Here is a 16,763-nt window from a genome sequence, read left to right on the forward strand (position 1 = left end):
TAGTCTTGTGACGTGAAAAGTTGCACGTTTACAATAATCAAGTATTCAAATGTCAAAACTTTCAAACTATTCAAATGTTAACTTTAAATCAACACTTCTGACCAAAATAACAGTCCATAATCCCTAATAACGCTTCCTCTATTAAAAAAAACAGTGGTTCTCTTGTCATTCTCTTATATCGAAATCCACCAACATATTAGTGTAGAATGGTTTTGGACTGCTTTTACATCCCTTGATTTGTGCATATTTCTCTCCCAAATCAGAAAAAAAAAAACTTCTTCACTGGAGGAAGCATTATTATGGTTTAAGGACTTAAGTTTTGTTTTTAGAAGCAACAGTTTAAAGTTAAAAATAATGGACTGGAGTTGTGTGGATTATTGTGATGTTTTTATCAGCTGTTTGGACTCTCATTCTGACGGCACCCATTCACTGCAGAGGATCCATTAATGAACAAATAAATCAAGTTATCATTCTTGGAGTGAACAGGCCTTTTTTTGGAAGAGATATAGATAAGCTGTAAAGTGCAAACTGTAAACTACATGTGGACCCAACATTTTAAATACAAGAAGGGTTTACATAGAAGTCTTAAAGGCACAGTAACAAAAAAGGCCTGTTTAGTTCAAAGTTAGACAATCATTACAGAAGTCATCTGCATATGTAAGCTGTAAATGTACAGTCGCGAAAGGAGTCTATTGAACTGAAAATAGACAGGAGAAACTAAACTATGACTAAAACCTGGACTAACCTGAGCAACTTTAGTAGAAAGAATAAATAATGCAAATTATGATATGACCCTTTTAAATAACCCAAATGAAGGCATGGCCTTGTGGACCAGCGACGAGAATGTGATCAGGCCGTGAGTCACATGACACGGGCAGCAGCTTTGCACATTCACTGTTCAGTATAAGTAACAGTCAGAGGCCAACAAGCTACCGTGTTGTTGTGTAACTCTACACCGGCCGTTTGCACACTACTCTAGAAAAGATCAGAGGCCTCGTGACAGCGTCCACACTGATGCTAACCAACCATCACCCTCCCTTACATGACATCAGCACTCGAGTGGCTAACATTATCTCTCTCGCTCTCTCGAAACTATGAATGGTAGATGTGTGTGTTTAAGAGGGAGGGATCAAGTGACTCACCTAACACACACACACCAGCAGTGAGGTGGCAGTCAGTTTTTCGTCTGTGACTCATGTTTACTTCACTTATTGCACGGAATTGGCTCTATTTCCATGCTGCAGTGTTAATATTTACCTAATGATAGAAGCACGTCTACACACCACCGCAAAAAATCCATGAGCTAAAGATGCAGAACTGACATTGCTCATAGAACTGCAAATACTTTCCTGTTTGAATCCTGGAGATTTTGTGCAGTAATTTGTTGCACAAGTTACTAAAACAATAACTGGGGGAAATCAGAAAAGCCATAATTTACCTTAAAAGAGCTTATGAATAGCAAACAGAAAGAAACATTTTCAACAATCTGGAATCACCATCTTAAAGCTGACCAACTATATATTTATTCATTACACACAAAAGGTCTGCTAAAAAATACACTACTAATAATAAACAATTCAGGTCTTTAAAGAAGCGAATGTCTGATGTGCATATTGCACTACACTTTGATTTGTTTTACCATGTGTAAGCATCACTGCAAATCAAAAACTCTTAAAATGTTTGACTCTCCTCTATTTTGTTTTCTAATTGATTTCTGTAAAAAAAATCTAACTCATTTTACAAGAATGTACTATTTCAGTCTCTACTTCGAAATAGTAAACTATACAAATAATTACATAGAAACCGCATATTTCAACACATTGAATTAAACATTGCATTGTAAAGTGAAAATCATTTCTACACCATTTTTAGTGTTTTTATTTGATATATATCCATAATTAAAAAAAAAAAATTAAAGCATCTTGCTTTGCTAACAAACAAACAAACAAAAAAAACAGACCGCTATCAATATGAAACCAGAACTCTCTAAACATGAAACGAGTCTTTTTGGTTGTATATTGCAGGGGTTTTCAAATCTGGCTTCCACAGGGGGCCGCAAAAGGGTCCTAGGGAACATTTCGGATAAAAATAGCAGTGGGATTAATTATGGTTATTTTATTCTATTGCCATGCCTAGATACAGTATTCATTAGATATACACAGCTAACATAACTTTAACAGAAGGTAGGAAAAAGATACACTGATAACTTGATACTTTACATTTACAAATAATATTTTGATCACCTCTTTTGGCTTTAATACAGCAACAATTTAAAAAGCAATGTTGTTTTTATAATCCTATTTACAGAGTCCCCCACAAGGTTGTTATAATATTATCTAAAGGTCAATGTCATAAAAAGTTTGAAAGCCCCTCCAATACTGTAATATTTCCTCTACTGCATTAAATTAAGCAGCTCTTAAACCTCCACAGATGAGCCCAAGAACACATTTCGCAAAAAATCCAACCACTCAAGACCTATAATAGCATTTCACTTAAATTAATTTGCAATTATATTGAAAACAAAGTTAAATCCTCCACATTTCACAACCCAACATTCAATGGGTTTGTAAGTCAGCGGACAGCGCCGTGGTGCTGAAATCTCTGGCGCCGCAGCCTCAATGCTCAGGTCAAAACAACATTAGATATTCACATCGATTAAACTGGAATAGTGTGCTATTGTACTATGAGCTGTCATTATGAAGTGTGCACTAGTAAAGGCGAAAATGGCACGTTATACAGTCCCAAAGCCAAGAGAATGAAGCAGAGGCATGATGTCCATATGACTAATAAATACAAATGTGATTCTCACCATTAGACATCACCACTAAACCTCCAACACTCGGGCTCTCTGTGTCAAATCAATCGAACCGGGGATCATTCACACCATTCCCTCTCCATCCTTCGGCCAACAGCTCGAGATATATTTTCATACAGTAAGGATCAGCAAAGCTCTTACTTCAACATGGTCTGCTCCTTCTCCTCCTCTTTCTTCTGCCTGTCCATGACACCGAGGATGATCTTCCTCTCCTCCTCGGTGAGGTGGCTCAGGTCCGGCATCTCCGGCAGGACAGGCCCGCTGCGGGGCCCGGCTGGAGCAGACATCTTTACACCCCAATGCTGAAGAAGATCAATAACCAGACTTAATCCATGATGAATGCAAGGTCTATTTGATCAATCATCAGTGGGTTTTGGTCGCTCAGGAATCAAAGCATCATAACCCACAGCAGCATCTCTGCTGACCGTCACGATGCTTTAAAACACTAAAGGAGTTTAAGTTATTAGACTACTATTTAAATGATAACAGTGTAAGCTCTTAGACTACATAAGGTGGATTTAACAGCATTAGATCAATCATTCTCTGAGCAATAGAACAGAAGAATGGATACAGCTGGTCCTTTTGAAGGCAATGGCTATTGAAATTAACGCAATCCTGCTTAAAATTCCCCTCTTCCTCAATACAAAAAGAAAATGAATAAAGCAACGATGCATTATGAATAAAATAGCAGATCTCAGATGTTATTCCAGATTTCAGTGAGGATGTGAAATCGCCTCTTGCCTTTTATTTGGCCATCATCCTGTTCAATCCTGTCTAACCCATCGCTGTCATCGTCCTGGAAAAGTTCTTTTGCATCTCATAATAAATGTTTGTTTCCCTTTTGAGTCCCTCTGCGCCGGTGCCTCGCTTTTCTCCAGGTTTGGTAATCCTTGAAGATATCTTAAATACACAAAAATGGATGCAGCGACACAGAATCCCAATTGGAAGTGTGGGCGGAGCAAAGCCTCCCGGTTGGGAGGCGAGTTAACCAATCGTAGTATGGCGAAGGCTTAGTTATTAATATTCATGAGGCAGCGTATGCTTTCGGAAGGAAACGACTCGACGTCAGCGCGGCCTGTTTCACATTAAAGAGCACAGCATCCGCCATTGGAACAGAAGAACTAGACGTCAGCATCACTGAATTAATATTCAAGAACTAAACCTTATTCTTATTTACTGGCAGGGGAAAAGTTTTGTACATTAACAACGTCCGTTACCTTACCAGAGAGGGGAAAAAAATGCATAAATTGCAGTCTTTAGTGGGCTTTTATTTATTTTTCATACATGAGAGAAATGTGTTTTGCAAAATAGTTGTTTAAGTCGTATATTTAACTTAAATGAGACCCTGGACCACAAAACCAGTCACGTGTATATTTGTAGCAATAGCCAACAATACACTGTAAGGGACGAAATTATCGATTTTTCTTTTATGCCAAAATCATTAGGATTAAAGATCATGTATCATGAAGATATTTTGTAAATTTCCTACCGTGTATGTATATATATATATATATATATATATATATATATATATATATATATATATATATATATATATATATATATAATATTAAAACTTGATTTTTGATTAGTAATATGCATTGCTAAGAGCTTCATTTGGACAACTTTAAAGTAGATTTTGTCAAAAAAAAAAAAAAAAAAAAAAAAAAAAAATTATTTGATGAGAAATCTTTTATTCAGGAACCAAGACAGCACCACTGGAAGATAGGAACTGATCGTCAGCATGACCCAATTAATATTCATCTAAACCTTTGCCATAGTAGGACTCGCAATTTCATTGACAGCCAGTCGAAAACCATAGTGAAAAAACGGACTGGAATCTACATTGTAGCTGGATCCGCCATATATTCTAAAAATAATCTGAGCAGGGTCCGTTGCCAATAGGAAGTACAGACCAATAATGCGTCAAATTATTTTAATCTTTATGGAACACTACTACATCCTTTTTAAAAGGTGATAAGGCTCAATTACATTTTAAACTGCTAAACTGCTAATTTCTATTTACAGCTAATACAACCTAGGCTATTCCTTTCAGCTGAATTCATGCGCATTAATTAATTAAAATATTAATGAGGCGATTCTTGATTCTATATGAGATTGATACAAGTAATTTTACCCATGGCAAAATGTAGCACAACCTTTATTAACATCATATTAAACATTACTAATTCAGTGCACCTTCAAAACACTAAAACATGAAATTCTGCTCTCTCAGATACTGACCTGTTCAACATTATACAATGTAAATAATTTAATAAAATTATAGTGTTACCATAGTATTGTTCAAAGCACCTGTTTCTGACTGTATATTTTCACTCCTGACCCTCAGTTTCTCACACCTTTGGCTTGCGCTGACTGTAGATGAGCTTTAAACGAGAGCAGATTGAGATGATGGGATTATGGGCTAAAAAGGTGAAGTGTATTTTATATCTTATTAAAGAATTAAATTGTTTATAGGATGTGAAAACATTGCTGGTTTACCTTCACAAACACAAATTACATAACACAAACACTGTAAAACATCAGGCTTGCATTTAAGGCTGTATATGAGAACAGCTGAGACAACTGACACTTTACAGTACTTACCAACTTTACCTTGCAATTACTGCACTTCACCATCAGACAATATATGATCCTGTAAGAACACCTACAAGGTAACCTTGCTCTAAGGTAAATCTATATGAATTAATTTACATAGTGATACAGATAATGGTAGCAGGTGCTGGTAACACATTCACTAGTACCACTGTTATAGAAACATTTGGAACAGTCCTATTTACTTACATCAATGTGTCATTGTGTAACCCAGTGGGTTTGGAGTGAAGGCTAACTGGAAACAGGAATATTCACAAACAAAGATGTTTTCATTGTTCATATACAACCAATTATAAAGAGAGCTCAGTGTGTGTCCATGTAAAATTCTTTAGAAATGTGTAGCAAACAGCAGTATGCTGACAGTTCTTGTGCACACTCAAAACCTTAGTATGGAAGTACAACAGAGGCCAAAGGGTGGAATATTTTGGAGCACGTCCGTGTGTGGAGAAACAGAAACACGTCCACCGAAAGCACCTCTTTAAATCAGCTCTTGCTCCATGACAGCCACCACATGCTTCTCCTTTTCTGTCAGCAGAGGAACAAATCCCAGCTTCCTGTGTTTGCGGACGTTTTGTTCCCTAAAAAAACACACACAGAGAAGCACAGACAATCAGAATGCCAATCAAACTTGAACATGGTTTCATTTCATTTTGCTGCCAGCACAAAAGAGCCAAAAGGCACAAGATACAATGAGATTTAAAGTTGAAATGTGTCATTTTTCACAAGCTTTTTCAAAGAAGTCTGATGTTGTTATTGTATGCAACACAAGGTTTACAGGTGCTGCAAATTCATGCATTTTGGGACTTTAATTGATGGACTAAAGTTGTGCATTGGTGAAGGGAACTTACTTCCTGCGCCAGGCTTCCTTCATTTCCCGCAGCTCTCTCTTCTGCTTCAGGACGTCTCTGGGCAGGTGGAGGTGACGGGCGATGTGTTTCACCTGTGGATGGTGCTGAAATTTCTCTATCAGCTTCTTGTTGTAGTTTGTGGCAGCTGTGAACAATGAGATTTTTGTCTTTCGCAAGACAGCTTTCAAACTGTATACATTTCTTATGAATGCACTTCATAAACACAACAGTGCCAGCACAGACATGCAACATCCTGAGAAGTCTTTTTCATTTGACAATAAACATGAAACCACATTTTTCAGTAGAAGAAACACAGCAACGTGCTCCTCGTCTATCTCTCTATAATAAAATTTCTTCAGCTCCCCGGCTTCAGCATGTCTCACTCCACACCCCTCCGAAGGCTTTTATTCTAATTAAAAGCTATGATTTTCTCAAATTCAATTTGTTTAGGGCAATCTAATAGCTGCTGATGCCATCAGAGCGCTCGGGAGGAAAATCAGAAGGCCTGTTAACTCTTATTTACGAATTTCTTGACATCGTTCACATGAGGGGGAAAAATGAACATGACTCTGCTGTTTCCATGGAGACATCCCATAATAGAGCTGTTGGGTTTGTAGTCCTGCCCAGAAGCAAATTAGCATATCAGCCATGGGCTCGTTTAGGAATTTCAAATATAATTTTAGAATAACCTTTTACCGATTTATTAGTAAAATAGGCATTACTTGAAGAGACATTCACAACTTGTTTTACTAGAAAAAATATATGCATTCAAACCTCAGAGGTGAATTTTATATCTGTTGCAACATAAAAACTACAACTACCATACTTGTGCAGCAACTTATTTTTCTTTTACTGTACTTACTGTTATCATAACCGGTGTTACTTTTATTAACTGAAATAAAGCTGAAATAGAATAAAATATATATCAGATGGAAAAGCTACACAAAATGAAAACTTTTAAATAAGCAGAGGTACTGAAATAAGTAAATGAAAACTAAAATAAAAAGATAACTTTACAAATATTAAAAAAAACTAATAAAAATGCCAAAAGCACATAAAATGTAAAAAAAAAAATCTAATAAAAACTGAAAATATAAAAGCTCAAAATATTGAAAACTAAAATATTATATAAACATTACTAAAATAACAGTTAAATGACATGTTTTTCACATTACAGTAAGAATTTAGGGGATAAATGTGTTTTATTGTCACAAAAACAACATCACAATAAGAAATTATAACAAATATAATTACACTTATGCGTTTGCCAAATGTTTTTATCCTAAATGCGTTTGCGGTATACATTTTATCAGTTAATGACCATGGCGTTGCTAGCACTATGCTCTACTGTTTAAGCTACAGGAATGCTTAATTAAAAATATAATTATAGTTATATTAACATACACCAACTGCAAGTAGCAATTATATTTAATTTTCTACATAAAGTATAAGATTATAAGAGGACTCTAGGGATAAATTAAAGGGCTATAAAAGTGTAAAGCATGGCCCTTTTTATTTGAAACAACAGAAACAATGTGCTTATGTGAAAAAAATTGTAAAAAGTCACTCATAGAAGTTCAATCTCATAAACTGTGAATTTTCATAGTAATCTAGTAAAATGGGCATTTGGTCAGACGGCAAAGAAAAACCAAACCAAAGCCAGTCTCTTTAAGGTCCAAAGAGCTTCTCCAGACAGCATACTCTTGATTCAGCATCTGCTCCTTTAATTAAATACTCTCATGTGCCTGAGTTTAATGTCTTCATTATTTCTCTGCTTTAAGTGATTGGCCGATTCAAACTGCTGATAACTGCAGTGAGTGTCTGATCTCTTTAAGTGAAAAGCATCAAAATATATCTCTGTCTTAAAGTCTAGCAGAAGCCAAAAACTTGCCAACGATGGGCCGCATGAGGGACTAGAGCTGATACAAATTGATGGGGAGAAGAAACTACCATCTACCTGGAGCAGAACCAACTTCTGCCTCAGCAGAACATAAAGCTTTCCACGTGTATATACACATCAAGTTTAATTAAATGGGACATATTTACTATTTTGTAACAATTACTTTCCCCCTGACTAAAATTGACACTCCTTAATATTTATAGCGTCTTGTTTTTTAACAACTTTCAAGATCAGATATCATTATAAAACTGAAAAATATATTAGCCAAACCTTCCAGTCCTAATCTATACTATTTTTTTGAGTAAGAGCAAAATTATCTGAGCCGTTCTTATCCCGATATAAACTACAAAAGTGCTTCAATCTTTAAAAACATCTATGGACATGTGTGGATTTCCTTGTAAGGGAGCTTCACTTTATGAAATAGGTGTAGGCACTTTGGGGCACTCTATTACACGAGTTGCTTTGACAAGAGACATAAAACTTTTTCCTGGCCAGGTTTCAGACCTTGGCAACACTGCCATAGACGCGCTTAATGAAAGTGATTTGTGAGTGTAATTCATTTTAAGTGCTTTGTGGGGTGGCCACGGGGCCAAATGCGGCCCTTATTAACCACCTGAGTGCATCTGCAACAAGTGAGCACCCTTAAAAAGCTCTGCAATCAGGTATAAAACCTGGAGTCATTGAGTTAAAACTCTTTCTGGTTGACTAAGACATTAAATGGGATCATGCACTCACCAGTCCAAGCTTCTCCGAGGCGTTGGCCTTCCATAGACGAATGTTCATCTCGTCAGAGCCGCTCAGGACATATTTGTTGTCAGCAGACCATCTCACACAGATGACATGCTGCATATGTTTAGTGTGGTACACCTGAGGATTATGGGAAATCAAAAGAATAGAAAATCTCTGTGTTTGTGAACTTGTAGCAATAAAAAAGAAAAAAAAAAAAGATATATATATGCTGATACGTGTGTGTGTGTGTGTGTGTGTGTGTGTGTGTGTGTGAATGTATATATACATGTATATGTAAGCAATAACGCATGGCTACCTGTGCATTAAACGATTTTAATGCACGACGTGAAGGCAAAGAGGTGATTTCGTCAGTTATGGCTCATTAGCTCTAGCATTTTGCCTGCTTCAAATAAGACATATGAAATTTAAGATCACATTTATTTGAATTAATTAATTATAACATTTACTTGAAATATTTAGCAATCGAGAGAGAGAGAGAGAGAGAGAGAGAGAGAGAGATTTGACAGTTGTTTGTGTGAACTACCTTCATCTGCACATCTCTCTCAAACAATGAAGTTACGTTACTTCAAAAACAGCAATTTTACCACCTAGTTGCTGAGGAATATCAAGTAGCAATCCAGTATCTAAGCTATTTTATTAATAAAATAAAATAAAATATCCCGTGTGTGCATTAAAGACATTTATAATGTTACAAAATATTAACACTGTTCTTTTGAACGTTTTATTCATTAAAGGTTATATATATATATATAATTATTGATAATAATTGAGCTTTAAATCAGCATATTAGAATGATTTCTGAAGGATCATGTGACAATGAAGACTGTTATTTTAAATTATAATAATATTCCATAATATTATTGTATTACAAAATTAATTTATTTTATGTCAAATAAATGCAGCAATTTCTGCATTTTATAATAATATATATAATCTTTGATATAATATCTGTAAGATAAAACTGTACCTTTCCCAGAATCATGTTAATTGGTTCCTCCCGAACTCCATGCACCGGGGCCTCTATGTTCCACTGTTTGATGCTCTTGTCATCCTCTACCTGTTGCACGACGTGAAGATTTCACAGAATCACATGACTGCACAAGCACTTACTAACTGGATTGTTTTCATCTATATCAAGGAAGAATATGGAATATGCAGGATTAAAATACAGTGAAAATGGAAGTGCCAAAAAAAAAATCACAAAACCTGCATGAGCCTGAACTGTCCTTAAACACTCCTGTAAGAATCACAAATCCACGCATTCATCCATACTAAATAAATCTAGAAGCTTTTGACATATTGGGAAAAATAACTGCAAAACTGAAGTTCATTAACTGTGTCCTTTGTCTTATTGTATGTGGGGTGTGCATGCTGTTCTTATATGTAAACATAACAGTGACTGCGCTTGCTCGGTACAAGAGCCTAAATGAGCTCCTAAAAGAGCCATAAGGGCTTTACAGTGTTACCTCCCCATCGCAGGCACCACAGATGATTGTTGACATGCTTTTGTTGTGTTTGGTGATGCAGCTGATGTGCTCTGTGTCCATCTAGTGAAGCTACAAAGGGTTTGGCAAACACTCTCTCCAGTTTAGTGGGCCCTGGTGTATTCTCTGGGCCCCTCAAAAGGATGCAGGGTCGGGTCGTAATTCCTTTGCACTAGATAGGGAACACATCACAGTTGCTATACTTCCTACTGCACCAACCCTCATATAATCACGTTATCGTCTCTCGAACATAATCGTCGGGGTCCCAAAAAAAAAAAAAACCCTTTACCTTTCATTCCAGCGGATTATAAAATTAAACACTCAAAATCCTTACCAAATCTGCAGCGTTCAGAGAAATGTTGGACCATGGGATTGTATGACGTAGCGCGCACTAATGTGACGTGACACATCCGGGTACTGGGGGGGGGCGATTATTATATTATTCGTGTACTGTTACTTCATATTCACAGAAGTGAATGTATTGATTTATATAATATTTCATGCAATACATTTAAATGTTTTACAGAAGTATATATTTATTGTTTTTGAAAGTGAAATCAAGCTCTGTAAAAACTTCTCAAATTAGTTATTTCTGACGTCTAAGAAAAAAAATAACGTATTATATATTTCATTAGATTATTTAATGAATTAATGAATTAAAATGCATTTTTTTTCTCTCGAAATCCTGGTGTAAAAATTATTCCTATATACTTAGGTTATAATTATATATAATTGATGATAATTAAATGTCTTATAACGTATAATTATGTGTTTCTGCCCCGTTCACACGGTGTGAAAATGACATTTATATTTATTAATATAACTGAATGAATGAATAAATAAAACCCTAAACCAACAAACAACTTAAGTGCCTTTTCTAGAATTAAATAATCAAGAATTATAGTGGTGGTAACTTTGCAGGGAGGTTCTTGAAGCATCTTGGAGACATTGCCTCGGTTCTTCTGGACTTAGTGTGTCTCAGTGTGTTCTGTTTTTTTTTTTTTTTTTTTTTTTTTTTTTCATGTCATTCCAGACAGACTGGATGACAATGAGATCAGATCTGTGTGAAGCACTGGCTGCTGTCAGACAAAAATCTCACTGGATTATTGCAATTAATGGCAAAATTAATGTTTGGAAATGTAAACTGATATTTCCTACTGACACACTACAGCAAAACACAGAAATAGCTGACTTAAAACCTTTTTTTAGTAGGTGAAAATACTAGTGTTCTAATAATTTTGGCCATCACTGTAAATAAATAACATCTTCCTGGATATCATTTTTCCTTTGTTTTATTCTATCTAGTGGTTTTGTGAAGATGGAAATGTCGAGGACCCGTTAGAAGAACAAAAAACCCTGAAGTTTCGAGAAGATCTGGCCTACAGGAGGAAACAGTATCAGCTATAAAGAGCTGAATTCACCATTAACTCTCACTGATATCTGATTCATAAGCTGATTTGTGAGTTATGTCAATGACAGGCAGCTCTGGATGAGTATAGATCCTGCTTCTCTCTCATACCTGCTGGAAACATATCAGTGAAGAGAGATGTGCTGGAAGGGATAGCAAGATGCTGCTGTCAGCAGGGCAAAAAAGAAGAGGCTCTAAATGCCTGTGAGAAACTGGTAAATATAGTAAATTTCTAACTCCAACAACTTTTATATATGCTTTTGCTTTGGTACTGGTTTATTGACAGAGGACTGAAGTATCCAACACCTGCCACACCTCACCTGCGTCCTTCAGCTGGAGCTAAGTGTTGATGAACACTACAGAGATCTGACAAACAGCATCTCCAGCCTGCAGCAGCTGTGCTGTCTTCATCCCTACTATCCGTGGCACTGGCTGAATCTGGCCATGAGCTTTCAGAGGCTCCTGGAGTCTGATGGCTGTCCAGACAGACGCAGCACTGAGGAAGAACACGACCAGCAGCAGGGGACAAGTAACATTTTACGATTAAAGACCATCATGTGCTTGATAAGAACAAGGTATGTCAGCCACAAGAGAACTAGCTGTTTATTTACAACTTTAACATTAACAGATGAATTCAGCACTGGGTTTGTTCATCTTGTTTGTTCACTTTTTCAGGTTGCTAGTTCTCATTCATGCTAGAGAACAGCAAGAGGGCCCTACGAGACATTGAGGAAGCTCTGCATGTTCTACAGCCAACAGAAAATATGCTTCAGACAGTCTCTGAGGTCAGACAATATTATTTATGAAAAAAAAAAAAAAAAAAAAAAAAAAAAAAAAAAAAATATATATATATATATATATATATATATATATATATATATATATATATATATATATATATATATATATATATAGATGAATTCACTATTACCAAAAAGCCAATTATTTAATAATGTACTGTCTTTATAACTTAAGGATTTAAGTGTCACTCAAAAGGGGGTCATTTTTTTTTTTTGGAAGCTTGCTAGAAAGTCATACAGGTTTGAAATCTGTGTCAGGGTGAGAAAATAAAGACAAAATTGTAATTTTTGGATTGAGTATTCCTTTGCAATGTGAATTCAACTCATTGCTGTGCATCAAAGAAAACTAGTTTATTCTCTAAATGTATACATAACAGAATTGCACATCTCTTACACAACTCTCCCAAACATTTGTAATGGACATTCATGGTCTCACATTAGAAACTGATTTCTTTTATTCTGATCTAGGCAATGGCAGAAAACCTCAATCCAGAGAAGATGAGAGAAGAAAACCAAGATGGAGAGAGTTTATCAGGACTTTATATTAAAGAATTTGATGAAAGGTGGTGGAACAAACTCCACACTAAAATGCAAGAGAAGACTCCAGCTTTATCCATGCACAGACCTCTGGAGAGACATATGAATAATTTGAATATTGATTGTACTTTTATAAATGAATGCGAATCTCTTATTGGTGATTTTACTGTCACAGAGCAGAATAAAGTTGAATGTGCTAAAATAAATAAAAATTTCTACATCTACTAATACAATCTACCAACTAAAGCATTAAAATAACCTGCTCTAGCACCAGTGGGAAGTTGCAGGAATGCCACTGTTGATGTGATTGCCATGTATTGGACGCCAAGGTTGGCTCCTCATATTATAATCGTTGAATAGTGGGGGCTGATAAGCAATGGGGTGATGGATTGTGTTCCTCCGTGGAAGCCATTGAGATCTTTGCGGTACAGTGGTGACGTTTGGATAGCTGGTTTGTCTGACCAGGACAGGAGCTGTCGGGAAACTCCAGGTCCTGGGCTTAAGAGGTTTCTGCTGTAGGTGGTCTGGAGTGTTTCCAGCAGTTCCTGCCGGGTGCATTGGGATCTGGAGTTTCTCAAAGGGTATGCAGAGATCATCGAGATCTGATGTGTGGTAGGTAAATCCTGGGATAGGTTCAGAAATTGCATAGAGTCTGCGAAACTCCAGGTCGAAAGGTTTAACCCCACTGCCTTTGAAGAGTACGGCCAAGCTTCTGTGAACCTGCCAGGACAGCCAGGTGAGACTGTGACAGATTGATAGAGTCATCATGGAAAAAGTCACAACAACCTGAAGTTTCTGCATCGCTAGCAGCAACAAATGAAAGAGCAATGTGCTTCAGTGGCCCAGATGGACCAGCTAATGCTAAAGAAATTAAACATTTCACCTTTAAAATTGTAAAGAGATGATACTGAAAAGAAATATTTCTATTTTTTAAAACCAGGATTTTAGGTTAAAATTGATAACTAAAAATGAATGTCCTCAAAAGAGGAATTTTCAGATGGTACCTGTATGAGCCGACCAGCACTTTTGTGCAGTCCACAATGATGAATTTCTCTTTCATCTGTCCAGTGAACTTTCTGCCCGATTTGGCACAGTATGTTTCACCTTGAACACTACGAATGGACATTCTCTGTATGAAGAGAAAGAGATAAACAAGCACATTGTCAATAAATATAATGAATTCCTCCATGTTTTTCATTTCATAATATAATTGAACTAAGTAAAAAAGCAAGTTACATATATTGAAATTACATTTATTATATAAACCAACAGTGTCTGTTAAATTAAAATATAAGATCTGCAATCCCTAAATATTTCTTTTGCCAGCAGCAACACATTTCATGTATTGTAAGTGAAGTCTGTATACTGTGACTTACAGTAAGATGAGACTTGTTGATTTTTAAATTTTCACACATGTCCTGAAACAGCTGTAAATTGGTGTGGTCCAGAAGGAGATAGACGGACACATTTCGCTTTCTTATCGCCTCCAGTATGTCACAGAAAATCTCCACATCGCTGAATGTGTCCATAACTATCGCCAAAACCTTTGATGAGTGTAATATAGGCAAAAGTTACATTGAAAATTGTTCAACACCACTGCACATTCAAAAATGTCAGGCACTTTCCATAAATAGAGTACAAAATAGGACCCTTTTTTTTCATTTTCAACAAAGGAGGTGCTTAAGCTTTAGAAATGACAAAAAACAAACTAACAAATAAAAGTTTGATTTTTTTTTTAACCATGTTATTAAAACTATGGACAAATGCATTTTAAAAGTCTTGGTTGTGTTTGTAGAGCAACCAATTTCTACCCATTTCTAAAAACGAAAGACATAATTACATTTTTTTCCAAGTTAAATTATAATTAATAGATTAATATCATTATTGAACTGAACTGGATAAAGACACTACTGCAAAGTACTGGATTTACTTGGAAGACTTTCACAAATTTCACAGATAATTAAAAAGCAACATCATGTAACTCATTGAACACATTATATGTGAACTATATATTTGACTTAATATTAATAAAAATAAATTACTATGCCAGAAAATCGTTTGATGACAAACATGTTTAATTTGTGCCACAAATACATAAAATAATAATAATAAAAAAACTGTACAATTATTAATGGAAAGTGCTGTTTATAATTGCAGGATGCATCTTCCTTGTATCACAAAAGTGATATTCGAAAAAATAATGGCAGTACACAATCCAAAAATGTTACTCACAAATGACAGGTTCTTACTTTAGTTGCTTGCCTGATGAGTTCCCGCAGCAGGTCTTTCATGGAAAATGATATCGTCGAGTGGAAGAACACTTCCACACTGGGAATCCCTTGGAGATGGTAACTCCAGTCAGCCGCTGGCCAGCCGTAGTCAAGAACTGGAGGCTCACTCTCTGTGACTGCAGGAAAGTATGTCTCAGAAGAAACTGACGGAGAACCGGACATCTCTTTATCCCTGTCTGTCTCTTCATTGTCAGTGAGAGGCTTTTTAATGTTGTTTAAGATATATGTTTTCTCCTCCGCTGACAGAAAGTTTGCTTCATTCTCTTTGTTCAGCACTTCCTGGTATCCATCAATCCCTCTATCCAAAAGAGCATCCATAGCCAGTCGTGTGCTCTCGTTGTGACTCAGATCTACTGAAGACACCATAGTGTTTGGGTTTCTCATCTCCTGAACTCTTCTTCTCATTTTTCCCATCAGCTTTGGCATAAAGTAACACTGCACTGACAATCCATTACTTACAAGGTTCATGTTGTTTGCATACAAGTCCTCAGCTGACAGATGACTGGTTGACTCTTGCTCATTCAGCTTTCATATTTAGTAGTCTATCACGCTTAAGGGCAAATAATTATCCATACAAACATGGTGTGGTGCTACAGTTAACATCCCCAAGGTGATCATTATCAAATGCTCACAAATAATGCTGCGAGACATTCATGCACCATGCATCTTTTCATCAGCAGTGCAAGCGTTTCATGGCACACTGAGCATTTCTGAACCAATTTGTCATGTTTTCATGATGGGTGAGTGGAAAATTGAGTGTTAGTGCTGCCCTATGGCTTTACAGAAAGTAGTTTGTTGCTCCTCCTGGTACTAAGAGGAGTAACTAGCGTTCACAGACGGCTTCACCCCCAGGCATCGGTGGGTGGGGTCCTATGGTTAACAGGTGAGGTGTTGAGGAGCTGAATAATGAGACTGAAGCTCCCATGCTTTCCATCACAGAAATGAAATGGCGTGAGTGGCAGGGATGAAGATGTGGACGTCAGATTAATTTCACTCATGCATCACTAGGAACCAATAGACTTGTTCCTGTGTCCTGACACACCTGCTTAATGTAAGCTCTTAATGGCTTTGTAGAGTACTTGTGGTAGTGAAAGTTTTTGTTATTTGGTAATTTAATAAGTCATAATAAACCTCAAACCCCAAGCATACAATTTCCCACACCACATACAACTGACACATCAAACCATGCAGCTTATTGAAGAAAGAGGCATTATTATTTTTTAAGAGACCAGATATGCAGTTGAAATGAAATATAAAACGGATTTAAACAGACCCGAATATCATAGGGACTTTTGATTTTGGCCAATAAATAAC

The 16,763-nt window shown here is 36.4% G+C and overlaps 3 protein-coding genes and 1 pseudogene across 22 annotated transcripts in view; 1 reads left to right on the forward strand and 3 right to left on the reverse strand.

Moving 5' to 3' along the window:
- The window catches only part of LOC109088439 (regulating synaptic membrane exocytosis protein 2-like), a 150,735-nt gene extending 146,962 nt beyond the window's left edge, over positions 1–3,773 (reverse strand). For 15 of the 18 annotated variants that reach the window (XM_042741618.1, XM_042741615.1, XM_042741604.1 and 12 more), the window contains exons 1-2: positions 3,557–3,773; positions 2,957–3,117 (exon numbers count right to left, since the gene is read on the reverse strand). In XM_042741618.1, the coding sequence (XP_042597552.1) occupies positions 2,957–3,102 (146 nt within the window). In that variant the 5' untranslated portion in view covers positions 3,103–3,117; positions 3,557–3,773. The remainder of the gene's footprint in view (positions 1–2,956; positions 3,118–3,556) is intronic. The other 3 variants (XM_042741619.1, XM_042741620.1, XM_042741617.1) reach the window with 1 other exon arrangement.
- Positions 3,774–4,959: 1,186 nt separating this feature from the next.
- Positions 4,960–10,828, reverse strand: LOC109087232 (DDB1- and CUL4-associated factor 13-like). Of its 3 annotated transcripts, none has more exons than XM_042741630.1 (6): positions 10,748–10,828; positions 10,396–10,585; positions 9,897–9,986; positions 8,915–9,046; positions 6,280–6,446; positions 4,960–6,009 (listed from the first exon to the last, which is right to left on the reverse strand). In XM_042741630.1, the coding sequence occupies exons 2-6, from the start codon at positions 10,474–10,476 to the stop codon at positions 5,910–5,912; spliced, it is 570 nt and encodes a 189-aa protein (XP_042597564.1). In that variant the 5' UTR covers positions 10,477–10,585; positions 10,748–10,828; the 3' UTR covers positions 4,960–5,909. The 3 variants fall into 3 exon arrangements, with proteins under 3 accessions (XP_042597564.1, XP_042597565.1, XP_042597566.1); XM_042741631.1 differs by having other exon boundaries at positions 10,703–10,802; XM_042741632.1 differs by lacking the exon at positions 10,748–10,828 and having other exon boundaries at positions 6,280–6,371; positions 10,396–10,691.
- A 351-nt stretch (positions 10,829–11,179) lies between these two features.
- On the forward strand, positions 11,180–13,386 carry LOC109087211 (annotated as a pseudogene).
- Positions 12,958–15,923, reverse strand: LOC109087215 (protein FAM83A). The gene is made up of 4 exons (XM_019101439.2): positions 15,408–15,923; positions 14,535–14,702; positions 14,163–14,287; positions 12,958–13,900 (listed from the first exon to the last, which is right to left on the reverse strand). Exons 1-4 carry the CDS (start codon positions 15,915–15,917, stop codon positions 13,423–13,425), a joined length of 1,281 nt encoding a protein of 426 aa, XP_018956984.1. The 5' UTR covers positions 15,918–15,923; the 3' UTR covers positions 12,958–13,422.
- Between the last annotated feature and the right edge of the window lie 840 nt (positions 15,924–16,763).

This window comes from Cyprinus carpio, chromosome B16 (assembly GCF_018340385.1).
Source record: "Cyprinus carpio isolate SPL01 chromosome B16, ASM1834038v1, whole genome shotgun sequence".
Classification (NCBI taxonomy): domain Eukaryota; kingdom Metazoa; phylum Chordata; class Actinopteri; order Cypriniformes; family Cyprinidae; genus Cyprinus; species Cyprinus carpio.